Source organism: Rhinolophus sinicus, linkage group LG02 (genome assembly GCF_036562045.2).
Source record: "Rhinolophus sinicus isolate RSC01 linkage group LG02, ASM3656204v1, whole genome shotgun sequence".
NCBI classification, from domain to species: domain Eukaryota; kingdom Metazoa; phylum Chordata; class Mammalia; order Chiroptera; family Rhinolophidae; genus Rhinolophus; species Rhinolophus sinicus.
Genome location: NC_133752.1, coordinates 90,618,321 through 90,645,231, shown reverse-complemented (window position 1 = coordinate 90,645,231; position 26,911 = coordinate 90,618,321). Strand labels below are relative to the sequence as shown.

The 26,911-nt window shown below is 38.9% G+C and overlaps 1 protein-coding gene across 1 annotated transcript in view; it reads left to right on the top strand.

Moving 5' to 3' along the window:
- The first annotated feature begins 1,180 nt into the window (after nt 1-1,180).
- Nucleotides 1,181-26,911, top strand: part of CUBN (cubilin) — a 238,602-nt gene continuing 212,871 nt past the window's right edge. Inside the window, exons 1-14 of the mRNA XM_074324816.1 lie at nt 1,181-1,384; nt 1,775-1,904; nt 2,849-2,944; nt 3,507-3,545; nt 5,824-5,925; nt 6,577-6,680; nt 13,471-13,597; nt 14,573-14,738; nt 17,113-17,244; nt 18,152-18,247; nt 20,193-20,311; nt 20,740-20,926; nt 22,084-22,196; nt 24,798-25,032. Coding sequence (XP_074180917.1) covers nt 1,272-1,384; nt 1,775-1,904; nt 2,849-2,944; nt 3,507-3,545; nt 5,824-5,925; nt 6,577-6,680; nt 13,471-13,597; nt 14,573-14,738; nt 17,113-17,244; nt 18,152-18,247; nt 20,193-20,311; nt 20,740-20,926; nt 22,084-22,196; nt 24,798-25,032 — 1,759 coding nt within the window. The 5' untranslated portion in view covers nt 1,181-1,271. The remainder of the gene's footprint in view (nt 1,385-1,774; nt 1,905-2,848; nt 2,945-3,506; nt 3,546-5,823; nt 5,926-6,576; nt 6,681-13,470; nt 13,598-14,572; nt 14,739-17,112; nt 17,245-18,151; nt 18,248-20,192; nt 20,312-20,739; nt 20,927-22,083; nt 22,197-24,797; nt 25,033-26,911) is intronic.

Below are 26,911 nucleotides of genomic sequence, written 5' to 3'. Positions count from 1 at the left end.
CAAGCAGCGGAGTGAGGGTTGCGGCTCGTGTGGTTCCTGCTTCCTGTGTCTCCAACCCAGCCACCAGTGAGAATATAGTGGTTTGACTCCCCTATCTGTGGCTCCGTGGGTGTTCCCTTTTGTCCTCACCATATCCTGTGTTTTTATGTGGGGAACAGGACCAGAGACCCCTCATGCCACCCTGCAAGATAGGATATATACCCAAAATTGGGGTTGCTGGACTGTATGGTAATTCTGTTTAATTTTTTGAGGAGCCGCCACACTGTTTTATAGTGTCTACACCATTTTATATTCTCACCAACAGTATACAAGGGTTCCAATTTTTTTACATCCTCACCAACCATTTGTTCTTTTCTGTTTTTTGGATAGTGGCCATTCTAATGGGTATGAAGTGGTATCTCTTTGGGGTTTTGATTTGCATTTTCCTAATGATTAATGCTGTTGAGCATCTTTTCATGTGCTTTTTGGCTATTTGTATATCGTCACTGGATAAACATCTATTTCCTTTGCCAATTTCATATTTGGGTTATTTGGTTTTTGTTCAGTTATAGGAGTTCTCTGTATATTCTGGATATTAACCTCTTATCATATCTATGATTTGCACATAATTTTTTTTCTATTCTGTGAGTTGCCTTTACACTCTGTTGACAGTGTCCTTTGATATACAAAGGTTTTCACTTTGAAGTAGTCCAGTTTATCTATTTTTTTCTTTTGTTGCCTGAGTTTTTCATGTCATATCCAAGAAATCATTGCCAAAGTCAATGTCATAATGCTTTCCCCCTATGTTTTCTTCTAAGAGTATTATAGTTTTAGCTCCTATATTTAGGTACGTGATTCATTTTGAGTTAATTTTTATAAATGGTGTAAAGTAAGGGTCCAACTTCATTCTGTTGCATGTGTATATCTAGTTTTCCCAGTACCATTTGTTGAAAGGTGGCTACTTCTTAAGCAAGGATTGTTTTAGTGGGTGTTTCCAAAGCAGTGTGTTACCATTTCAAAGGTCAAATAGATAATGATTAAGTTGTACATCACTTAAAGGTAGATTTTGACCTCTCACAAGTTGAAGAGTACTGAAGATCTAAGATCATTTACATCCCTCAGGAAGGAAAAATAACTTAGCCTTCTAGGGCAAAAAAGAATGAGCTGGAAAGTTGCAGGACATTCCACAGGTCAAAGTACATCTGCCTGGTTTGCTTTCTCCAAACTCCCACACTCAGTTGGTTGGAGTGGCCTCCCTCTTACCTGGCAACGTAGGAGGGTTGGTGAAGAACATGTCTTCACCTTTTCTTTGGAGTTTGGTTATTTTATTGACATTTGCTGAATCAGATGGTGAAGCTGGAAGACTTGAGTTGCAGAGACAAAAAAGAAATACTGACCTCCAACAGTAAGTAGACACACGAATTATTTCTGCTAATAGACCAGGGTAGTTCCTCATCCATTTTCACAAATAACCAGATAAGCAAAGGTGTAATTTTTCTTGAGGAAAATAATGATGTTAAAGACAAATAGGGAAAAGCATTTGGACTGACATATGGACTTATCTTCTTATATACAAACTTATCATTTTGCAAATAAGGCAAGTGTGCAATTAGTAGGTGATATCTCCAGGAAATTTGCAAAGAAAGAAATGGCAGATGAACAGGGAGAATTTGGTTGAGTTGACCACCCAGTGGAGGTGTACGCCGTCTATAGTTATTCAGTGGGAAACTCGTTCTTTGGATTTAAAAATTATATGTGCTAATCACTGATGCATTCTATGGTTTTAATTATATAGGCCTCGGATGGCTTCAGAGAGAGGACATTTAGTGTTTCTTACTGGGTCTGCTCAAAACATTGAATTTAGAACTGGATCCCTGGGAAAAATTAAATTAAATGATGAAGACTTTGGTGAATGCTTACATCAGGTAATACATTAGAACTATACTGACGTCATTTTGTATGTCCATGTGTGGTCACTTAATTGAATAGGTCTATATTAATCTGTACCTTGAATCTTGAGCATAGAGGACATAATTGGAAGTGACACAAGTCCTTGTCAGGAACAATGCCTGAGGGTTAATGATGGGTAGAAGGAGTAATGCTAGTGGGAAGGGGCTGATTGTGCAGGCCGGTGTACTCTAGTGTAGAGACAGACCAGAGGTTATGCTGGGACTCCTTCCCAAGGGGAGCAAGGAAGGGGGGGATCAGAGAAAGGAGTAGATGGGACCAGTTCACTTTTGCCACAGAACAGAAGGGCCAGTTATTCTCCTGCCTTATTGAATGTTGTTACTTCTCATTATTCGCTACACCATGCTGGCAGATAAGCCATAGAGGAGAAGCTCGTGTGATGTAGAGCTCACTATGAGCTCTCTACGGTGCTCAGCACTCTGTGTGCGTCGCCTCATCCAACCCTCACGGCTACCTTTGAGCTCGGCTTGATTATTACCCCATTATTATAAAGGAGGTAAAGGAACCCTGCAGCACCTCTGTCCTTTGCCCAAGGACGTACACAGAAAACTGGCTGAGCCAAGGTTTAAAACATGAACAGTCTGATTCCAAGCCAGGCCTCTTTGTAAGCACTCTAAACTTATTATGGGGGAAAAATGCAAATGGAACATACCTTGATAGATTTCTGAAAAAGGTAAATGGAATTATGCCATGGCTATTTCAGTCCCATGTTTATTCTATATGGCACTCTTTTGGGTTTTATAACAATGGGCAAGATCTTAGTGCTTAAAGTAGAATACTACTCAGATTGTAAAATTGTATTCCTATAATGCATGCATAAATTTGTCACTCGCATGATCTTCCTCCTCCTCTTTTCCCTCCTCCTCCTCCTTTTCCTCCTTCTTCTTCTTTTTAAAATTAGATCCAGAAAAACAAAGATGATATTACAGATTTAAAAAGGACTGCAGTTGGTCTGCCGCAAAATATTTCTAGTGAAATCCATCAGCTTAAGTCCAAGGTAAGTCTGACATCCACACAGTTAGAGCAAATGGGTTTTCCTTAACTCAGCTCCTTCAGGAACCATTTCACAGGGAATATGCCAACTTCGCGCCCACTGTAGAAATTGAGCTCTGCAATTATGGACTTTTTTGGTTAAGTGACACAGCTCCAGGAGGGGACGTGGAGGTAGTGATGGGCAGAAGGTTGGAAATGCTGAACCTGTTGCCTAAGTGGACTTGCTCATGTTCTGATGACGACCTTCTTGTTGGTGAAGTGGGTGGGTCCCTGTCATTTATAAACATTCCCAGCGTCACTGTGTGCAGAGAAGCAGTGAATCAACTTGTCAGTGGGTTGTACTTCTTTTGAAAAATACCTTTAAAAACCTACATGATGAAAGAGAGTAGGAAGGAAGGGAATCGTGGAGGGAAGAGGAAGGAGGAGGGGGACGGCAATAAAAGAAGGAACAGATAAAGTGACTTCCCCAGGAGAGAGTATTAGAAAAGCATGTCAAGGGGATAACATTGTATATAAAATACCTTTGAACCAGCTAACTTTTTATGCTTTTTCCTCCCCACGTCTAGTTTGTGGATCTTGAGAGAAAGTTTCAAAGCTTACAGCAGGTAAGCCTCATAACTACTAGTCATGGAGTGTCTTTCACTGAAAATACACTAGAATCACTGGTGGAGCTGATATTCTTAACGTAAGATGGATGGATGATCACTATCAAGAACTTTGATTTTTTCCCCCTGTAATTTAGTTCTTATCATAGTTCATGCTTTCCAGGATGCAGATGAAGAAGCAGAGTCTCAGAAAGATGAAGGGACCAGCCCAGGGCCCCTGGGCATGTGAGTCACGCGGGCATGTGAGGCCCCTGACTCTGAGTTCAGCCGTCCTCATGCCCTTCCCCTTACGCTGTCACCCCTTAATGGTGTCAGGGTAGGCTTAAGCATGCCCTGCCTGGTCAGCTAGTAACCACCCAATTTCTGATCCTGGCATCAAGGACCGCATTTGAAAGGCCACGCATCCTCTCTAACATTCAACTTAGCAGTGAAGGGTATATCACAAAATATCCCCAATTTCCTTAGAAGTACAGCTACTGGCAATTAAATTTGAACAGTTTGTTAGGGTATACCTTCTATAACTTCAGTACGTGCTTATAAACTAGTCCTTATCATTTTAGACTACTTACCCCTTTTGTAGGTAGCTGACATTTTTAAGACTTTCACGGAAACCATAACCTCTACCCAGAGAAATGCACAGAATGTCCCTACATCTGAAATTTTGAATGAAAGTCAGGGGATTCCAGGTTAAGGATCTCTGCTCTAATATTCTTGATCTGTTTTGATTATGCTTCAAGTGTTGTCTTCTCCTTTCAGTGTTTTACATTTGGCAAACAAGTTCATGTATTCTTTTCCCCGATTTTGACAAGAGCCTTGCTCTTCGAAGGGATTAGTAAATGAAAATGAGCAAGGAATTACACCCAGGGAGTAAGACACAGTATTGGCGTGTTTAGTCTCTAAGTGCTTCGTTACTCCCACCACAGGGCGAGACCTGGAGGCTTGGGTCAAAATAAGCTGCGACTGCCTCCCTCTCGCCATCCCCCAGAAGAGCTTTCAGTGATGCTTGAATGTATATGCCTTTATGCTTTAGGATAAGGCAAGTGCGCTCTGAGCATTACAGTTGCCACTGGTCCCTGTTCTCTTGCCCCTGACTGCTTCCTGATTCTGTTTCCTGGTTTTTTCCCCCTGTAGGCTTTTGTGTTTTTAATCCCCAGACACAGTTGCTTTTGTGCACCAGAAATACTTCTAATGAGATTGAAGTTAACTTTCTTAAGAGTTTCCTTTGATGAACAGGGCTAATTGTGGTACTGGCCCAAAGATGGACAAATAGAAGAATGGAAGAAAACAGAGTCCAGAAAGAGACTTTCATTTGTATGGTCACCTGACTTATGACAAAAGCGGAGAGAGAATGGGCTTTGCAATAAATGGTGCTGAGACAGTCGGCTAGTCTCTGGCTCTCAGTTTCAGCCATAGAATGAAAGGAACAGACTTGATTTTCTTTAAGTAGCAAAATGTTTAAAAAAAAAAAAGTAGTGAATAATTTTCTCCTATTTTAATTTTTAAAACAGAGAATTAGACTACGATTAGGTGAAATGAATAGAATAGCTATCCTTGCCTAATCACTTATCCCTTCTAAAGAAGTTTTCTCTGCCGCCAAAGGCATTGCAAATCTTACAAGATTGGAACTGGTATCTGACACATGGTGGGATTCCCCAGGTTGTGTAGACAAAGGAGAGTCTGTTTGTGACTCTGGTCTGAAAGTAGTCATGTGAACACGAGAATGGAGGGTGTATTTGAGCTGGTCACATTTCAAACAAAGGGACCTGGATGAAAAGAGTTCAGTCATCTTAACCCATGGAGGAGGGGTGACAGCAAAAGATGATCAGATTTCAAATGCTTATCTGGAGGTACCAAAGATAAGAATAGCAGCAAAGGAACTGGAATTTCCATTTTATTTTCTTAGTACAATAGGCATGTCCATTATTATTCCCTCACCTGAAATCTTTACTCTTGTCCACCAATGCATATTTCTCTGGTGAACAATGCTTTTCCGGAGAATCGAGTGAGAATTTTCTCCCCCATGCTTCATCCCATCCAGGGTTACAGGCATGTAAATAGTGAAGGAATACGAATAGGACTGATAACAGAAACACTTATGTTTTCACCCAAGAGTTGATTTGAAGAAGAATTTAAATAATTGATTTAAAATCCGGAGGAAGACCCTCTGTTGACTAGGAGTAAAATGTAGTTTTTCATACACACCTGCACTGAACACACCTTTCACTGCTGCCTACCTCCAGTCCGATTGTCTTGACTGACTGTCCTGTCTTTGTTTCAGACAGTGGACAAAAAGGTGTGCAGCAGCAATCCCTGCCAAAACGGTGGAACCTGTCTCAATCTTCATGACTCCTTCTTTTGTATCTGTCCCTCACAGTGGAAGGTGAGTCACTTGGTCTTCGGTTTAAAATGATGGTGAGGCGGCATCTGTGGTTCCCTTGGAATTCTTCAGATATATTTAATTTTCCATCCCAGGTTTCTAGGATTCTGCGGTCTTCCAAATCAGAATGAATTATACCATGGATGCCAAAATGCAAACAATGGCAAGCATAATTATATATCCCACTAAATGCTAAGCCATCTTAAGGGGGGTTCACTTGATTGGATAACTACGTGGAAGAGTATGATATTTCAGCTAGCATTGATTTGAATTTTTCAGCATCGAAAGTCTAAATGAATCTTGATATAGCCATATACGTTTTGTTGCTCTTTATTTATTAATGGTGGAAATGTGTGTTAAAAAAAATATTGGTGAGTGAGTATTCTCAGGCATAGCGCCACGATGAAATGAGAATTAATTTTATAAGGATTCCTCTTGTGTGACTGGTGTTTTCTTAGGAAGAGCTCCTGGGCTAAAATCTGAGTTCCAGATGAGGATAACTGGAGACTAGTGTTGTGTTAGTGTTACTGTATTGAGCTTGACCAAGGACTCCTTTACTGTCAGCGTGTAAATCCTTAAACATCTCACATGAACAGTGGCCCCTGATGCCTCCATGACCCGTGGCACCTGACTTTGTTCTTTATATGAACACAGGGTGCTCTGTGCTCAGTGGATGTTAATGAATGTGCGATTTACTCAGGAACACCCTTCGGCTGCCAGAATGGAGCCACGTGCATAAATACAGCAGGAAGTTACAGGTAACTTTTCCTTTTTTAAAAAAAACAAAAAGACAACAAAGAAAGCAAGCATTTATTTTTCATACTCGTGGGTCTGTAGATTGGCCATGGTAGCTCTGCTTCTGCTTAGATGTGGTCTGCATGTCTTATTCTTGGGCTGGGGTGGGAAGAGCCAGCAGCTACCTGAGGAAGGTCCTTCTCATGGCCAAGGTCAAACACTCCCAGAGCATTGAGCAGAAACCTGCAAAGTCTCTTAAAGCTTTGGCTCAAAACTGACTGTCTTTTGCCTATTAAATGTATATATTTTATATATATATATAGAATCAGCTAAATGATATATATATATGGGTGTGTTTTTGAAGGACTAAAACATCCCATAGTTAAGAAAATCCAAGATTAAATATCTGTGTTAGCAGCAAAATGAGGTACTCCATGGCGAAATATGTGGCTCTTATTTGAAGTACACACGGCTATTCGCTTAGATGAAGAAAAGCTAGTGCATCCTCAGCTCTCACCCATGAAAAAAAATATTGAGCCTTTCTCTAGAGGCCCTGAGGAACTGGAAGAAGGCCACTGTGGTTGCATGGAGAGTAAGGATGGCATGGTACAAGATGAGGCTGAAGGGTTAGAAACAGTCAGAGCATTGAATGGACAGCTGTGGAAGAGCTTTAAATAGAAGAATGTGTGGACAAGAAAAAGGGGTGCTGTGGAAAGGAATCTCACAGGGTGATCTGATCATAAATTCCTAACTGGGCAGGTGATGGTGGGTAGTCCCACCCCAGGCATGTAACTTCTTTACTAAAAGGCTTATCTTTGCCTTCAGCAAGCCCTGTCCATTGTATCTGTGCATCTAGGTTAACACACCTTTGAAATGCCCTTTGAGTCCCCTCTGTCTAAAGTCTAAAGCATGACCACCTTCAAGAGAGCACAGAATCTTAACTAGCTTGTAATCCGAACCCCCCTTGCTTTCTCCCACCCTACTGTCATCTTTACATTCCCTCCTTAATCTCAAATGCATAAAGAAACTGCAAACTGCTATTCTCAGGATCATTTTCCCAGTCTGTTGAGATTTTGCTTCCAGGCAAGTCCTCTGTTTGGCTCATATAAATTAATATAAAAATTCTCTATAGGTTTGGACGTTTATATGTCGACAAGGGTTACCCCACCATATTAGTAAACCACTGCTGTCCTCATTCAGTAGCTGACTGAGCTAATAGACTTAGTAAGGATATCTTCATTCAAGAGCTACTGTGTGCAGTGTCCACCATGACAAGATCAGAGATTAAACTGAGGTTGTGATCAAATAGTTAATTTTCGCTGCCTTTCTTTAATTAGCTACGAGGACCCTTATAACAATCATCATGCAGCTCCTATCTTTTCTTCTGATGAACTCTGTCACATGGCTTATCTGCAGCATATTCTCCAGCTCAGCTCAGGCACCATCCTCCCCAGGATAGCTTCCCTTCCCTTACTAAGCAGTCTCACACACCTCCATGTTCCCATCAAACTCTAGTAGTACTGGCCATTAAAGCTAAACTGGCTGACACATTATCTTTTTCAATAATCAAATCCAAAAATTGATGGCTGATAACATCAAACTTACTTTTGTACAGTTTCTTAAAATCACTTCCTAAAAAAAATCTCTAGACATTATTTTTTTTTGATCTCTTATACTCTGTGATTATTGAAAGATAAAGAAATTGGTTTTATTATGGCATGAACAGTTTTTTATTACTCTGGGGAATGGGGTGGGTGGGTAATCTCTTTGGAGTGAAGAGCAATTATTTGCTCTCTCACTAGTCTCTCTGCTACCTTATCTTTGATTCCCTTTTTAAAATATTCATTCTGTTCTTTCCAACAAAAATAAGTGCAGTAATTTTTTTTTTCCGTTGTCATCTGTTAACACACTGTTTTCTCAAAAAGCAGTCACAATCCTTCTCTTCTTCATTTAGTTGATTCTTTCGTTCTTTTGATCTGATCTTAAAAATTTCGTGCTCATTCTAAGTTATAAGCTTAACCCACTGACTCTTCTGGTAGATATGATATATCTATGAGTTCATCATTTTGCAAACCAAAATTAACCACCTCTAACTTAAATTAAGTATTATGTTATTAGAGAGCCTCTTGCTTTTAGGACTCTGTTTCTCATTTAAATGAATCCCTCCTCCCCCCTTCTTTTATAAACATTCAAGCTTGGGCTAGATCCAGAATGCAGGTCTAAGCTTTCATTCTCTTGAAAGCCTTATCTCTGTCTATTTATAGGCATTTATCAAGGAGAATTACTGCTTGGAGATATCAGTGGCAAATGTCTGGACTCCTAGCACTAATACCTGACTGCCTTCCTGATACTCAGGAATGTCCTGCAAATTAGGTCTTACTCTAGTCTTCCTTTATCATCACTGACTTCTGGGGTCTTGCAAGTAAAAGATATGCAAGTGGGATGAGATTTGTAGACCAAGGCAAAATTGTTTTTCCCCCAGCACATTATATTTCCCTCTCTCCAACAAATAGAAAAAAAAAGAAAAAAAGAAAAGAAAAGCTTTAGCACTACTATTTACTGCATGTCAGGGGTGAGAGTTCTTTGTCCTGATACAAATGGTGGTGGGAAGGGAGAGGGGAGAGAGAGAATATTTTTTTCTCTTGAGAGCTTCCTAAACAGATTCAATTGTAAAGAGCAATGCTGAAAATGCCGAATTCTGTCTTGCACCCACCTATAAAAGAAAGAAAGCCTGAAGATTCATGCTTCCCTGAAAATAATACCTAGCCAGACAACCAGGTCTAATGTGTCTTTTGGAGCAAAAATTAATATAAGACCCGGTCTTATTTTACTGTAATATAAGACCAGGTCTATAATATAATATAATATAATATAAAATGCCTGGTTTTATTTTACTATAATATAGGACCCTGCCTCACATTAATTTTTGCTCCAAAAGACGCATTAGAGCTGATTGCCTGGCTAGGTCTTATTTTCAGGGAAACAGGGTAGTGCTGACTCTGGAAATGGTTTTGGCTTCCAATCTCTACCCTTCATAGATTTGCAGGATGGAGGACCTTAAAGAGCAGTACGTTTAAATCGGGTTTCTTCCTCTTGCTAGTTTATGAAGCCTCAGGAATTCCACTTGATTATCTACAATGTAAACACTCTAATACAGGCATGTAATAGAGACTTTTGAAGGAATAAAAGTCCATAGAAAAGCGTGCTTACGTCTAAAATTAAATTCTTGCTTTGTGGAGACTGTGTGTAATGAAACAGTGATCACTTACATAGTTTCTTGGCTTCTGTAAATTATGTGAGCTTACATCCTTGTTCATCAGTAGCTTCTCTGAGGCTAGTAACCCCTTCGGGAAACTGCAACGACATTTGCTAACGGTAAACTTGACCTGCTGTTGAACAATCCGGAGGTGCAGAAATGGGGTCACGGTGGGCAGAGGTTGCTGGGTTTGGGGCCTCCTTTTGGGGTGTCTAATTCCAGGGGTCCATTTACTTGGGGGGACAAAGGAGTCTTTATTTAAAGGGATTAATGATTCCTACATATAAAGACCTTTGAAAAGATAAGGCACTGTGCAAATGCTAATTAATTGGAAGCGCTATTTCACAGAAACATTTCTGGTTAAAATTATTTTTTAGAGTAAGGAAAGTAGAGCAAGGAAAACTATTGTCTGCACCGAGGAGGTCTTGCCCTCAACTGCTTCAGATAGATAACAGCTAATATTCTGTCACATCTCAATGCTGTTTTTGCCTCTTTGTTCTGAAGAATTGATTCTTATTGTTCTCCTGCTTCCTTGGATTAAGGCAGCCTTTGCTAGTCCAAATTTGCCATGCATGGACGGTGTATATGTTCTATTCTTTGGGCTCAGATTGAGAAGGTTTACTAGAAAAACAATTGAGTTTGTTGTCTTTTGTTTTTCTCCAGGAACACAATGAGTGTTAGCACATTATATTTTATCTCCATTCTTATCACTGGTGGATTTTAAAACATGGAGAGCTTAAATGATGAGGTTTTTAGCTCAGATGGTAGTTAGGCATTAAACTTATTACCTCTTTCAGTTAGTCAGTTATATTAGTATTGAACCATGGACTCTAAAGCAAGTTAAATTATGACTAAGAAAGTATAGTTGACCTCTTCTCAATTGCGAAGTGCACTTGCACTGTTTCTTAAAGGCCCACTTTTGTTCTACTGGAACCCCATCAGCAGTAGATTCACAAAAGTGACCTCATCAGTGAGGTATATAAGTCAATATTCTTTTTCTTTAAGGGCATATCTGGATACTTTGAGAATACATTTCACATACAAACACTGTTACGTTAAAAAGACACATTAAAAGGGAAAGTCTTCATCTAACTTTCCTTTTCTCAATGTGGGAACGTGATATGGAGAAACAATGGTGCAGGAGTAACACAGAAGTAGGTTTTAATTCATCTTCTGCAAATCACTAATTCTGTGGCCTTGGCCTGCGTGAGTCTTGCCAGTACAATGGGATTAATAGTACTTGTCTTTGAGGATCATAGAGAGGCAGCTGATAATGTACTTGGCTTCTTCCTCTCCACCTCTTTCTTCTGATCATATGATCTAAACTTAAATGAAAGAAGTGCATTTTGTAGCTGTTTCGAGAAGAATGTAGGATTAAAATTTGCTCATCTCTAAGTGACAATAGCAAAGGAGAAGGAAGAGAGAGAGAAAGTGAGAAGATTTAACTGCAGGTTCATGACCCTGAATCCCCTCTCAAATCTTAAGTCATTTTCCAATAGTAAAGCACTTAGTGATAAGATAAACACAATTTCCCAAGCACTTCCTACAGGAAAATGCCTTTAGATCCCAAGATGGAAATAGTGCTTATAGATCGGCCCCATTATTTTATAAGAAACAAAGGCAGAAGGAGTTATTACACTGTCTCAGGTGAACTAAGTATGGCCAGGATTTAAACCTGGGTAATCTTGTCCCGTGAGATTCAGAATACTCAGCTCTCTTATGTGTGATAGACTCAGAAAGCTAGTAATAGTTGTTTTAAAGGTCTTTTTTTGTTTGTTTTGATTTTTTAAATTGGCAGATGGAGGTGGTGGTGAAATAAATTTTAAGCAAGGGAGATACCTGGGTCAAATGCTCAAATATGCATATGAAATAGTCTAAAGTTCTATAATCTCCAAGAGGCTAATCAAATCCTCAGAAAGAATAGTCTTTGTGAGGATGGGAGAGTGCAGAGGAAAGGGAAGAGAATGTGAAAGTGAGCATATGGAAAGAGAACGAGGAAGATAAATAGCTTTTGATAGGGCATGAATAACTGGATTTCATTTTAAGTTTAATCATCTCTAGCTGCTATTAATCTATGACCTTATCTGAATGAGAAAGGCAACCTTGAAATGCTCAGAAATATGATTTTTTAATGGAACATACTTTACACAATTATATATTGGTGTTGCAGATTACATGGGACATACGTGTACCAAAAAAGTATTCACTTATCTGGTAGGTATCCTATATCTTTATTAGCTAGATCTGGCAACCCTCCATGGGAGTACCTGCATGGTACTCACCGTATTCTTACTCTCTATTGCTGGCCACGTCTACTGATCTCTTCTTCCACAGAACCCACGCAAAGGTGCCGCCCCGGCCATTGTTTCTGGGATCCTCCATGGGTATACCACATTGTGTGCCCAGAGTGTGGCTGTTGATGCTTCTCAAATGCTGAAACTCTCATTTCCCACACTGCCAATCACGTGTGTTTCCATCCATGGACATTAGCTGAGTTCCTTGGACCTCCATGTGTGTTGTTAAAAGAGCTTCTGTACCTCGTAGAATGGCCCCTTTTCCACAACTCAGAAACTACTTCATGGTTCCAGACCATGCCGGCCTTCCCGGTTCCTTGTCTCTGACCCCAAGCCCCCAGGGTGAGGTCCAACGCTTGTGCAAGTCAGGCAAACAGTGACTTCTCGGCCTGACTCTCTGCTCCATCAGCTATGCTCCGATACGTGTAAATAGGATTGGGCTCTGTGACTCCTCAACCCCGCCCCCCTCCCCCAAATGTCTTTCTCATAGCTTCCACATTCCCTTTGAACATGCCGGGTACATAGAAAGCTAACTCAGCAATTTTAAGAATTATGTATAGTTTAAAGAAAGTTTACAACAGCTTTGCTTATTTGATTATTGTTGAACTGAAATCTTCTTGTAACAAAGCACCTACCACTAACTATTATGTAATATGTATTATGTGATAATTCCATTTTGTGAGTTTAAAACTTAGCTACGAAAGAATAGTGACGATGTTAACTACATCTCTTATGGATAGGAGTATTGCCCTTTGTAAGATAATAATAGTTATCATAGCTATGGATATCATGTTGCTTGTTGGGTTATACAATCCTAGAGAACAATCAGGAATTTATCAGTTCAGTTAAGGTCACCTGTGCTAACCGGTGGGTCCAGGTAGACAGACAGTGAATGCACCCGTTGGTCTCTCCCTTGACCATCTTGAGTGAACTCTTAGTTTATAGATGTCTGACCTTTGAAAGCGCTGGTTGATGACATGATACCAGAAGAATTTATAGTGGCAGTCTTGCCCAGATGGTATGTCGTGCTCCTCTCACGCCGTGTTTGAAAAGATAACACTTTTACTCCAGCCACTTCTTGAAGCAGGACAGAGTGATTTTCTTCCAAGACTTCAGCCAGTAAATCAGGTCTGCTGGTGTATAATTCCACATGAACAGCACTGACCTGCAACTGGAATGATTATGATTGTTTTTAATTGATGCTAAGAAACAGGTGCTCCCCCTGACACAAGCCCTGACATTGTGCTCCTGTGTAACCAACAGCTGTCAGTGCTCACCCGAGACCCATGGCCCCCAGTGTGAATCCAGATACAATGACTGTGAAGGCGGCTCCAAGGCGCTGTGTGTCCACGGCATCTGTGAGGACCGGGTCCGCGTACAGGCAGGAGAGGTGGGGCCTCTGCGGGAGTGACTCCTGAGAGGGAGTCCGGGTTGTTCGTCTCTCATCCTGTGTGACTACACACAAGCATGACCCTGTGAGGCTGCAGAGCGGAAATCACTGCCTGCCCTCAAGCAGGGCACAGGGGAGGAAGGAGAGGAGAGTAGTCCATAAATAAGCAGAGAACTGGACCCAGAAGTTAAGACACCATTATGTAAACTACATACTAGTATTTTCCTTACTCCTTTATGAATCTCTCTGTGAGGCATGGCCTTTTCTTGGCCTGTGAGTTTTAAAAGTGATGAGACATGGAAACATGAAAAGCTCGCTCTTGTCAGCAACACAGCATTTGGAGGAGTCTGCACCTTTTACCTGGCCCCTGTGACTGCTGCAGACTCTCTGAACCCATGGGCACCAGCACCCCTTGTCCTCTGGGGCCTGATGACCTTGACTCCTGGCCCTCCAGGTCGCCCAGCCCCTGCTGCTTGGCTTTGTCTGAGACATTTAGGTTGTTCTTTTTAGTTCTACTTTTTTTCTACCCACGTGATGGAAAATGGATCCTTCCAATGAGAGTGGTGGCGGTGGGGGGTGTGGGCAGGAGGGGAAGGAGAGACTTTCAGAAAGGAAACAAACAGAATTGATTTTCCAAGGTCTCTGCCTACAGGGGTGTTTTTCCCTCTAAAAACATAGCAGGCTGTTGACTGACTTTAATTATATTGACTTTCAGTTCTTGATTGTTGTTGCTTTTTCCCGGGCATGTTTGGGGCAAATTATAGGTTTCCCGTACTCTGAAATAAAGATGTTTCTCTCTGTGCATAGTCCGGCATAAATGCTTAATCATATGGGAGGAAAAGGAGAAGCGGCTTCATTGGCCTTATGGAAATGAATGTTAGAGGACAAACAGTTGGGGGCTCGGTGAGATTTTTCAAAGGCTTTTCTTGTTCATGTTCTTGATTATCTTTATTCACACTCTTGCCATCCTGCCAGCCCAAGTACAGCTGCATCTGCGATGCTGGGTGGACGTCTCTGCACGACGACAGCTCGCCCTGCACGCTGGACAGAGACGAGTGCAGCCTCCAGCCTGGGCCTTGTTCTGCGCTTGTGCAGTGTTTCAACACCCCAGGCTCTTTCTATTGTGGGGCCTGTCCCACAGGTACGTGGACGCGTCCACACCCAGCTAGAGGCACCGCACTAGGTTCTGCCTGCCAGCCAGGCAAGGTGCCAGAACCCGCTTCTTTCCGCTGCTGAAGGATAAGCAGACCATTCTTAGGAGGCGTTCCCATCCAGTTTCATGTCCTAGCTCACTCCCTCCCACTCCCGACCATCTAACTGCTATTAGAATTCGACCACAGACATGGGAACTTTGTCCCCAAACTGTGCTAGAGTCAAATACTGGGGGCAGACACTTTATTTTATTTCTATGGCCAAACATTTTATTTCTGTGGCCATCAACTGACTAGAGTTGAGATCAAAAGATGCATGCTCCAGTCCCACCGTCCATACCAGCCAGGTGTTTGTAAACTCCGGCAAATGATTTGCCTCTTAGTATCTCCACTGGATTCTGGTCGTGCTCACCTGGATGTGCCATTAGAAGCCCCTGTGTCCTTGCTGTCAGTCTGGATGTCCCGCTCCATCACAGACCCACACAGAGCAAATCTCCAGGGGACGTCACATGTGGAGTGGCTGAAAATATGGGCTCTGGACTCAGAGACTGTCTGGGTTTGAGTCCAAGCTTCGTCTCTTTCTATGTAGATATGAGATCATTATCATCCATTCAACGCATCTTTGTAGAGCGGCTACAATGAGCAAAACGGTGTGCTGGGTGCACTAGTAACAACCAACCAGACCTCAGAGAGTTTACAAATCCCATCTGCACAACCTGGGTGCTCTTAGAACGTGGAGTACAGAGAGAATATAGTAGTAGCAGCTGTTCTTTTATGGAAAAATCATTAAGGCATCGTGCTAGGCAAATTTAATTCTTGCAACTACAACAAAATCAAGAAATGGTAGGAATTAGCATTTTTCTCATTTTAAAATATAAGGACTTCAGGCTTGGAGAAGATAAATAACTTGCCCATGATCACATAGTTTATAAACAGCTGGGATCCAAACCCACATGTGCCTGATTCTGGATCTGAGCTGAACTGCTGAAGACTTTTATTCTGAATCACTGAGCAACCCCATCCATCTCTTGCCTCACTGAGTGACTTCTGGTCTAGTGAATTCTTCATGTTATACGTTTAGCTCCTGTACAACTAGAAATAAATTGAAAAAACACGTAAAGACTTTTTCCCTCTTAGTTCTCAGGGGCAAGCAAACTTTGCAAATAATCTCATTCTTGAAAGTAATTTGCCAGTCAGTGAAAATCTTTAAAAATTAGAAATTAGAAAAATAAACTATTTAGATTACAGGATGGGCAACGTGTTCTTACATTCTTCTTCTTATTGTTGGAGAGAAAAAAGAGAAGCAAAAGCTTTTTGTTTTCCTGTTAACCATCTTATTTTTTCCTGAATACCAAAGTTAATATATGCTGCTTATAAAATTTAAAGAAACTACAAAAATATGGGGGAAAATACCCATAGTTTTATCACTCAGGGGCTCACCACTAGCATTTGTGAGTATTTCCTTCCAGCTTTTTTCTATACACTCATTTCTTCATCCACAATGTGATCATTTTCTTTAGTTATATTTTTAGAAGGGGTCTCTACTTATATCAAAGAAAATAAGTATCTTAAAGGGTTTACCAGGTTTTAAATATTCTTATAAGTTTAGTCATCTGAATTATAAGTAATCAAACTCATAACGATTGAATAAAACAGAAATGTTTAAATTAAAATGATGTTCCCTATCTTCACCTTCAATCTCCTTCTCCTAATGAGACCACTGTTAGCAATTTGTTCTCTCTTCTACCTTTTTGTCTGCTGCTACAAACACGCAGGCACACAGGTAGGGTTTTAAAAAATTATTTCCCCAAACTGGGATCATACTCTGCATACTATTCTAAAATTTGGTCCTTTCACTCTTTTTTCTTTCAATATGTGTTTGCATGTTGCTAAAACTAGTTTTTAATATTCAGTGTTATAGATGAGTCATAATTTATTCAGCTCTGCCCATACTGACCATGGAGATTTTTTCCCCCCACTAAACGATACTGTAATAGACATTGCTTACCTATATCTTTATGCACTGGCAGTTTTAACACTGTGGAATAAGTTTTAAGAAGTGGAATTGTTAGTCAAAAGCTTTGTATTTTAAGAAATTTAATGAACACTGCTAAACCTCTTTCATAATAGATTTTATTCATTTAACTTCTAACAGCCTATAAAAGTACCCCATTTGTCCACCTCTTTGCCAGAATTTGATTCTAAGAATGTAAAACAATTTTTGCCAACCTGACAGATAGAGCATATCTCATTTTAATCTATAGTTAATTACAGTTAAGCAGGTTTTTATATGTTTTTGACTGCTTGCATTTCTTCTCTGTTGACTTGTCTATAGAGCTAACTTTTCAATTCTTATATTTCTAGGTTGGCAAGGAAATGGATACGAATGCCAAGATATCAATGAATGTGAGATGAATAATGGTGGTTGTTCTGTGGCTCCACCTGTTGAGTGTGTGAATACACCTGGGTCTTACCACTGCCAGGCCTGTCCACCAGGTGTGCCACCAAATTTCCTGATTCCATTACAGACAAAACACACGTTAGAAAGCAGCATATTGTGCTCCATTTTAAATAGGACTTCTGTCTAAGGAGGTACACGTAATAGTGCAGAAACTTTTACTTAACTTAAGGATTTGGGTCATATTCGTACAGCTGTATTATAAGAAAAAATTTTTTTTAAATTTGAGGATCAGTGGAAAACAAGAGGCCTTTACAAACTGTGAAATAGCCTGCTGAGATAATGCAAAATTTGAAAAGTTTTCCCTGTGGATCACAGACCTACATATCCATTGTTCCCACAAATAATTTATTAATATAATGCACTCATGAGAGCTTCTACCTATAAAATTTACCAAATAACAAGCATGATAGTAGACATATAATACATGTTAGTTTCCCCTTTCTTCTGGAAAGAAGTCATTACTGTTCTTCTCTAATCTAAATTGAGTTACTATCCAAGAAGTTCAGGGAGTTCTAAGTGATAAACTGAAGCCCTGTGTGTTTTATTAACACGAAGCACCAGTACTTTGAACTTCTACAATAATTTAGCTCTAAGGTCATCATGTCACTGTCATGAAAAAGTGTCAACTTTTTTAGTGTCAGCACTTTGTAACACTAAGTTTCACATATCTTTTTATTTTCATTTTTTAATTGTCTCCTTAGAAACAACCCAGATCATTGTTCTGAAATCAGATTCTTAATTCTTGTTGCCCTTTTTTTCTTCCTTATGGAATTTTGTTTATGACACTTGATATATTTACATTTTCTGTTTGATGCTAACAGAAAATGTAATCATCTGTTCTCATCAGATGTTGGTCTGGTTCATGATACTTGATTCTCAGATGGGCATTCTTCTTGCATATTATTAATGTTGTTTGTCATGCCCCGCGCTGGCTGTGATCAGGGTACCAGGGCGATGGAAGAGTGTGCACCCTTATAGACGTCTGCTCGGTCAATAACGGAGGCTGCCACCCACATGCATCATGCTCCTCGGGTCCAGGTAAGGACTCATCTCTCCCTCTGATATGGGGTGTTTTAATATGACCTTCCAAAACAAATTTATTTTTAAAAACAAACTCTTCTATCCTCAAAATTCTTATTTTGATCTTCAAACCAAAAATGAATCCATGTTATAAAACTGTACATTGGAATTTTTTTAATGTAATGTAATTATGATCTGCTCTAATGTGGTAATTATTTCCCAAGATAATTAAGCTAGCAAATTAAATTATAACTGCATTCCAGGAAGCAGGAAGAAGAAAAGGAGGGAGGACATGTCCACTTCCTTTTAGGACACTTTTATTTCTATATCATTGGCCAGGACTGAGCCTCTGGGCCAAACCTGGCTGCAGGGGAGGCTGTGAAATGTAGTCTTTATTTCAGGTGCACATACCCCCAATTAAAATAAGGAGTAAGAAAGGGAAAAATTCATCTAGGATCATAACCAACACTGTCTGCAATACTGCGTAAAAGAAGCTTCAGCTCCTATTCCTTTTTAAAACACATGTTTCTAAATTTTCTCTCAGAAATGTACTCACTAACAGTGTATGAAATATACATTTACCCCCCTCTTGACAATAATGGATACTATCGTTTGTATTTCATTTTAGTCAATTTTATTGGCAAAAATTGCCTTCCCATTATTTTAATTTTGACTAAATCAAAGTTAAGGTGTTTTTTTTTTTTTTTGCAAAGTTATTTCTTTTTAAATTAAAGTTTATTGGGATGATAATGGTTAGTAAAGTTGCATAGGTTTCAGGTGTACAATTCTGTAATACATCATCTATATATCATATTGTGTGTTCACCACCCAGAGTCAGTTCTCACTAATAATTAATACTTTTCATATATTTACTGGACATTTATTTTCTATTTGTTCATGTCTTTTGTTCATCTGCTTTGTTATTGACTTGTAAAATCTCATTCTGTACTGAGGACATTATTTCATTATCTGTCTTACATTTTATTTTCCCGGCATGTTGTTTTCATTTTTTACTTTTGTCATGGTATTATCTATTTAGAAGTTTAAATTTTTTATGTAGTCAAAAGAGTAAGTCTTTTCTTTTAGGATATCTTCCCTTAGAATTAGTCCTGCCCACCTCTTTAAAAATAGTCAACTACATGTTCTTTTATCCTTTCATTTATTTTAAACATTACAGTCTTTCATCTTTTTAGGTTTTATTTTTATCTATAGCATCAAACAGAGATCTAGCTTGATTCTTTGTCCAAATGGGTGTCTGGCCCCAATTCCATTTATTGAATAATGTATCACATCTCTTGCTATTTCAAAATACCACTTCTATTTTTACTAACATGTCATAGATATGCACATATATAAAAAAAGATACGTGTATCTATATAACATATCACATATATCCATATATACTTTTGACTCTTTAAATGTTTATTAAATGACTAACAGCATAGCGAAGTGGTTAGGAGCATAGATTCTAGAAAAAGACTTTTTGGATTATGATTTTTCCCTTGGCTCCACCATATTCTCGCTGTGTGGTTTGTCTTCATGTGTAAATAGGGATAATAATAGTACCTATTTATCGGGTTCTTGAGAGGATCACGTTAGTCAGTCTATGTGCAGTGCTTGCGACAGAGGCCATCGTCATAAGAATATTCTTTGCTGCTGTCGACCCTCCATGATGAAAAACTCCCTTGGTGAACCTCACATTTGTGCACAACTCAGGACCATGAGATACAGATCAGTGTCAATCCATAAAGTACTGGAGATATGTAATGCCTTTCTTATTTTTAAGATAAAAATAGAAAAATAAAGATTCTAGTATTTTCTCCTTCACCCCTTGTCTTGTCTGCCCCTGAGAATATGTGGACTTCCTTGGCAATTTCTCTCCTAGACAGCAGAGCCTGAGTTTTGTGACTCGGTCTGAATCAAGGAGACCTGTGTTTACACTTTCGGTTTTATTTCTGAACAGGTTCCTTACCTCTCTGCTCCTGTCTCCCGGGATATACTGGAAATGGCTATGGCCCAAATGGATGTATGCAACTCAGCAACATTTGCCTGAGTCGCCCCTGTTTAAATGGACAATGCATCGTGAGTCCTTTATTCTTTCTGAGGAGATAGTACTTGAGAATAATTTTAGTTTCACATCTACGCAATACGTTTTCTGTGATTCACCAATTTCTAGGTAATGATTAAGCTTCAGATAAGGAACTGTCAGTTACTTTCTGATGAAAGGTAAGCAGTAACTTTAGTTCCCAGGAAAAACCAAAGAGTTAACTTTTTCTCTTAGTGATTAACAAAGTAGTAGCACAAAGCCTAGAGTTTGATCTAAATACATCCAACTTATACTTAGCAATCACCACTTAGATGAATTAACACAAGTTAGGCTCCTGGAAGATACTTGTGGCTCAATACCTGCTACACACATCACATAGCACCACTTTTCTTTATTATTTGCGATGACTCATGTTGATTGTCTATCCATTTGTTTTATGGCATTATGTTTTTTCTTTCCTTAGGAAACAGTCTCTGGTTATCTTTGTAAGTGTGAATCGGGTTGGGCTGGTATCAACTGCACAGAAAATATCAATGAGTGCCTGAGCAACCCCTGTTTGAATGGAGGAACTTGTGTTGATGGCATTAATGCTTTCAGTTGTGAATGCACACGTTTCTGGACTGGATCTCTCTGTCAGATTCCCCAGCAAGGTAGGCTCAGCATTTCTTATACCACAGATGCTCACAGTTGAAAAGTGTCATCGTTTAATGTGTGCTACTGCAGATTCTACTGAGCCTACTCTCTTATACAGTTGCTCAAATGCTTAAAACTAAGTCCTTCCTCACAGACATTGTATAGAAGTCACAAGGTAAATACATATCTCAATTTAAGCCAGAAGAACATTTTCCTCAAAGGAAAAATTAAATTAGTATTTGCCGTTTCCATTATGTCTATTCTGAAAATAAAATGCACGAAGGTAGTTTTCTAAGGGAGAGTTCTGTCTAGAGGAGCCATTTAATTTCCCTAGAGTATGCGACTTAACCATGTCACTCTCCAGCTCTACAATATACAGTGGCTCTCCATTGCATGTTGAGTAAAAATTGGGATTGTTTTTCAATTGTCCTCTAGGACCAGCCCTCACCCTACCCATCTAACCTTATTTTTCATTCATTCTCTAAAATTACTCCCCAGATGTCTTTCCTTACCGCCTGACTCCATGTACCACCCCTGATATCTTGGCTGTGTTCCTTTATTTGGGATATTTATCCCCCAAAACCTATCCAAATTCCTTCTTTGCTTCCCATCCAAATGCATCTGCCCCTCAGGAGTAATTCACATCCAGCCTCCTTCATAAAGCCTCTTGTGAGCACTTCGTCCCTCACTTATTACTCCCGATTCTGAATCAGCTCATTTACTGAGACTTTACTATGTGTTCAGGGCTGTGGCAGACCCTGTGGAGAAACAAGAAAGCATGAGTGTCTCCGCATATTACCTGCTTATTTACCAATTGAGGAGATAAGACTAACACAAAGTGGCAGAGAAGAGACAAAAACTAAAGATAAGAACTAAATTGTGTGGGGTCAACTCCAGTGTCACAGAGGTAGAGAGTGGGATCCAGTGAAAAGACAAGGAGGCAGGGAAGGTCCTGGCAGAGATGAGGAGGCAACTGGACTTTAAACAAGAGCTGCTATTTGGGTGTCTGTAGAAGGAAAAAGGGGACGGGGGAGAAGAACAAATGTCAGGGCTTTTGTCTGCAGTGCAAAACCAAGATCTTTCTAAATATGTCAGCGGCAAGGAGTGAGAGTGGCCTAGCCTCACCCTGTCTGGAGTCTCGGAAAAGCACAGTTCACTTTCTTTCCCTTTGCAGTTTGTGGAGGGTCCCTCTCAGGGATGAACGGCAGCTTTAGCTACCAGAGCCCTAGTACTGGTTATGTTCATGAGGTTAACTGCTTCTGGGTTATCCGAACTGAAGAAGGAAAGGTAAGTGTTGTGTTTCCTGTCCAGCATGTGTTTCATTTCTACATAGCAATATGCGATGTGTGTATATATTACATGAAGTACATATAGCGATAATTCATCTATCATACAGTGGGGACTTATTAGATGTCAGGCTTTGGTCTAGGTATTTTACATACTTTGCTCTAACCTTACACGACCTCTTTGAAATAAGTAAGAGCGTCTTCATTTGATAGATGAGATAATAGAAACACAGAAGTAGTTTAAAAAAACACACACACACACACACTCCATAGCTGGTAATTGAACTAGTCAGGTTTCAAAGTCAACTTTGTCTGGTTCCAAAGTCCATGCTTCGTCCGTATGGATGATTCTCTCCATGGGTCGGCCAATGCAAGCCAGTGATTTGTAAAGTCATGCTCTTGCTGAGACAGTAGTGTTTAAAGATGAGCACTCAGTAATGTTGCTTATTATGCAAACATAGGAATTGCTATGAAGGTGATTTTCTTGCCGGTGTCCTCTCTGGGCTACTGCACGTGCACATGTGCTGTGCTAATCGCCCCGCATAGGTTATATCGTTATTTTAAGGTTATATCGTTATTTAAGATAAGAGTTATTATCCTCATTTTACATATCAGGAAATGGAGCCTACAGCAGTTGAGAACTTTGTCCAGGGGCATGTGGTTTGCAAGTGTCATGCAGGGACTTGAACCCAGGCCATTCAGTGCCAACGACTTCGAACCACTGCATGAATGATCTTCAAATTAAGATCTGAGCCTAAGGTTTTCAGTGCTTTTCTCTCCAACATTAATTATTCAACTTTCCCCAGTATTTATTTCTCAACCAACTCCTAGACTCATTGAAATAAAGTTTGTCTGAATAGATAAGGGTTTCCCTTGAAGTCCTATTGACTTTTTCCAGCAAACTACTGTTACAGGGGTCACTGAACAAGGTCAGAAAACATTTTTTTCCCTTGAGAAGAGAGGACTGTTGGGGCCCTGGTAATCCCACAATAGAAAAAACTCCAAAATCAATTTCCCAGTGGGCATGTTATGTTAATTTCCTTCCTTCCATTTAGCTTTTATGAATTCTATTTCCTGACATTGAAAACATTTTTCTTTCAAGAAAAAATTATTTTGTGAAAAACTGTTGGTACTTGTATTATCAATTTGTAAGAAAATTCACTCTGTTTTTCTTGATTATTGTGATATTCTATCTTTTTATCCCCACTACAATTTATATAATCCAGTGGAGATTATTTATAAATCAGGATAGCTCAATTCATGAACACTTATTTGGTTTTCATTGAAATTGCTTCAAGGGCATGCATGATGTAATGTTGGGTAACAGATCTTAAAAATACCATAGCATAGAATTTCAAAAATATCCTGATATCCATTTTCATTAGTTGAATATTGTTGTGGTTTAAATCATCATGGAAATTAAATTCAATAGCCTTCTTTTGGTTGTTTGGCTGTTTTAAATGAGGTTGTCTACACAAAATCTTTTATATATAATTAACTAAATTACTATATTTGTCTGTATGTTCTAATGCTTTCACCTGGAGACACACTTCTGTGTTTATTCTCCCCTACTTGTATGCTCAGAACTCTTCATATTACCTTTTCCCATTCTCCACTCTTAATGATACACAGCCAATGAAGACTTGCAGACTTTACACATGTCTACACTGTGCCTGCTCAGTCTATACCTGGGTTGTCTATCTGGGCTGGGCATCAGTAACTTGCTGAGAGGTTCAGAGGCCCCTAAGGAATCAGCCTCTGTGGGGTCAGTGATGAACCCCTGTGTGTATGCTACAGGTTATTCAGGTGATCAAGGTATGAATTCTTGTGAGTGGCAGTATCAGTCAGTTACATTTAATTCAAGGTAGAGTTTTCAAATGTCCAATGTATTTTACTGATTTGGAAGCATTGTCAGCTATACATTTGGAGTACGTAAATCTATTTTATTAACTTATTGAATAACAGCTCACGGGTGTGAAGTTTCATTTATGCCAGATCAGTAAGTTCCAGAGATCTGCTGTACAACATTGTGTGTAGTTAACAGTACACTTCAAAATATTGTGCACCTCACAGTTTGTTAAGGGAGTAGATTGTGTTCTTACGAGAGAGAGAGAGAGAGAGAGAGAGAGAGAGAGAGAGACAAGGAAACTCTGGAAGGTGTTGGATATGTCATTATGTTGATTGTGGTGATGGTATCACATGCGTTTGCATATGTCCAAACTCATCAAATTGTACACATTAAATGTGTGCAGTTCTCTGTGTACCAATTATACCTCAATAAAACTATTAAAAATCTATTTAATTAGCATTAAGATTTTGGCACCATTGGTTATGCATCTGGGGGAAAATAAGGTGGAATTTTACCTCACTCCAAAAAAAATGAGGTTTGATATATTTTGATATTAGTTGAAGTTAGGTCGAAGCATTTTGAATACAAATCGTTTAATAAGTAGAATTTTCATATGTGTTTGTGGATTGTTAGAAAATTACAGGTCTATTTCTTGAAAGTGACTCCCTATGAATGCTTCCTAATCAGTGGGAGAAATACTTTGGAATAACATGGGAATTAAAAAATAACGTATTGTGGCCTTTATGTTTTCAGGTGCTGCGTATCACTTTCACGTTTTTCCAGTTAGAATCAGTGAACAATTGTCCACATGAGTTTCTTCAAATTCATGATGGAGATTCCTCTGCAGCATTTCAACTTGGAAGGTTCTGTGGCTCCAGACTCCCTCAAGAACTCCTCAGTAGTGACAATGCTCTCTATTTTCATTTCTATTCTGACCATTTAAGAAATGACAGAGGCTTTACAATAAGATGGGAAACACAGCAACCAGGTATGTGTAAACATGGAGAAAAATAAAGCAAAATCTTGAGGTTATTAAATGTTTTTTGATCAATAGTAAACTTTTGGTTATATTAGATATCTGGAGGTCCAGTGTTATGATATTTTTATAATTATTTTATATCAAATAAATCTATAATGAATTTGTATTTGATTTTGTGTTTGGAGATAATAAAATGTGGATGAAATGAAAGAGATTAAAAGTCATGAGTCTTCACGGGTCCTTTATGAAGTTATTTAACAACATTTTTACAAGTTCAACTAGTAATTTACTATAGGGCCCTCCTTCGCTTAATATCCTTTATCTTAATGGCTATTTGATAATTTGTTGTTGTTTTTTGGTGCTTTATTTTTCTACTTTCAACTATGAAATTTTTATTTATTATTTATTTATTTATTTATTTATTTATTTATTTATTTATTTATTTATTTTTAAGGAGGGCGTAGCTCACAGTGGCCCATGCGGGCATAGAACCAGCAACCTTGGTGTTATCTGCACCACGCTCTAATAAACTAAGCTAACCAGCCACCTCCTGAAATTTTTAAACATACAAAAAAGTAGAAAGACCAATATACCAAACCTCAAATTCGTTTTTGAGTAGGACAGCTTTAGAGCCTCGTTGAATGGTAGAATTGACTAGTGAAGCTATCTGGTCCCGGACTTTTGCTTTTGGGAATGTTTGGATGACTGATTCAATTTCCTTATTGGGGATCAGTCTATTTAGATTTTCCAGTTCTTCGTGATTCAGCCTAGGAAGGCTATATGTTTCTAAGAACATGTCCATTTCTTCTAGGTTATTGAATTTGGTGGCATATAGTCCTTCATAGTATTCTTGGATGCCCAATTCATTTTTCAATAAGTTGGTGGATCTATTTCTGGAATTTCTCATTTTTACTATTGGTCTATTTATCTGTCCTTGTACCACATTGGTTTAATTACTGACACTTGAAATCTTGTAGTGTAAATCCTCTTTGTTCTTTTAAAATACACTAGATCTTTTACATTTCCATATAAATGTAAGAATCAACTTGTTAATGCCCCCAACCATCTGCTGGGATTTTGTTGGCATTGCATTAAATCTATAATCAACTTGGGAAAAAATGACTTCTTAGAAATATTGACCCTCCCAATCCATGAACAGGGATTGTCTCTTTATTTTCTTAGTTCTCTTTTAATTTATCTTAGCAATGGTTTATAGATTGCCATGTTTACTCATTCCACATCTTTTGCTAGTTTTTTTCTAGGTATTTCATATTTTGTGTAATGTTAAATTACATTTTCCCCTAAGATTTCATTTTCCATTTGTTAGTATACTGTATTTTGCCATGTATAATGCCCACTTTTTTGCCCAAATTTGTGAGGGAAAAATAAGGATGCACATTATACATGGGTAGTACTAATTACTTTTCCCTGAAAGTTTGGGCAAAAAAGAATGTGGGTGTGCATTATGCACGGGAGCACATTATACACAGCAAAATACGGTATTTGTATTTTATTATGAATGAGGTTGAACATCTTTTCATATGTATAAAGGACATCTGCATTTTTTCAGTGAACTCTGTATCTCTATTTTTTTAGAATATATTAGGGATAATAACTGAATTATATATTACATTTTTCCCAGTTTCCCATTGACATTTCACTTTGCTTATTTTATTTTTTTTATGATAATGTTTTTAAGTACTACTGTGTTTCTCTGAAAATAAAACCTAGCTGGACCATCAACTCTAATGAGTCTTTTGGAGCAAGAATTAATATAAGACCTGGTCTTATTTTGATATAATATAAGACCGGGTATAGTATAATATATAACATAATATATTATAATATATAATATAATATATATAACATAATACCAGGTATAATTTAA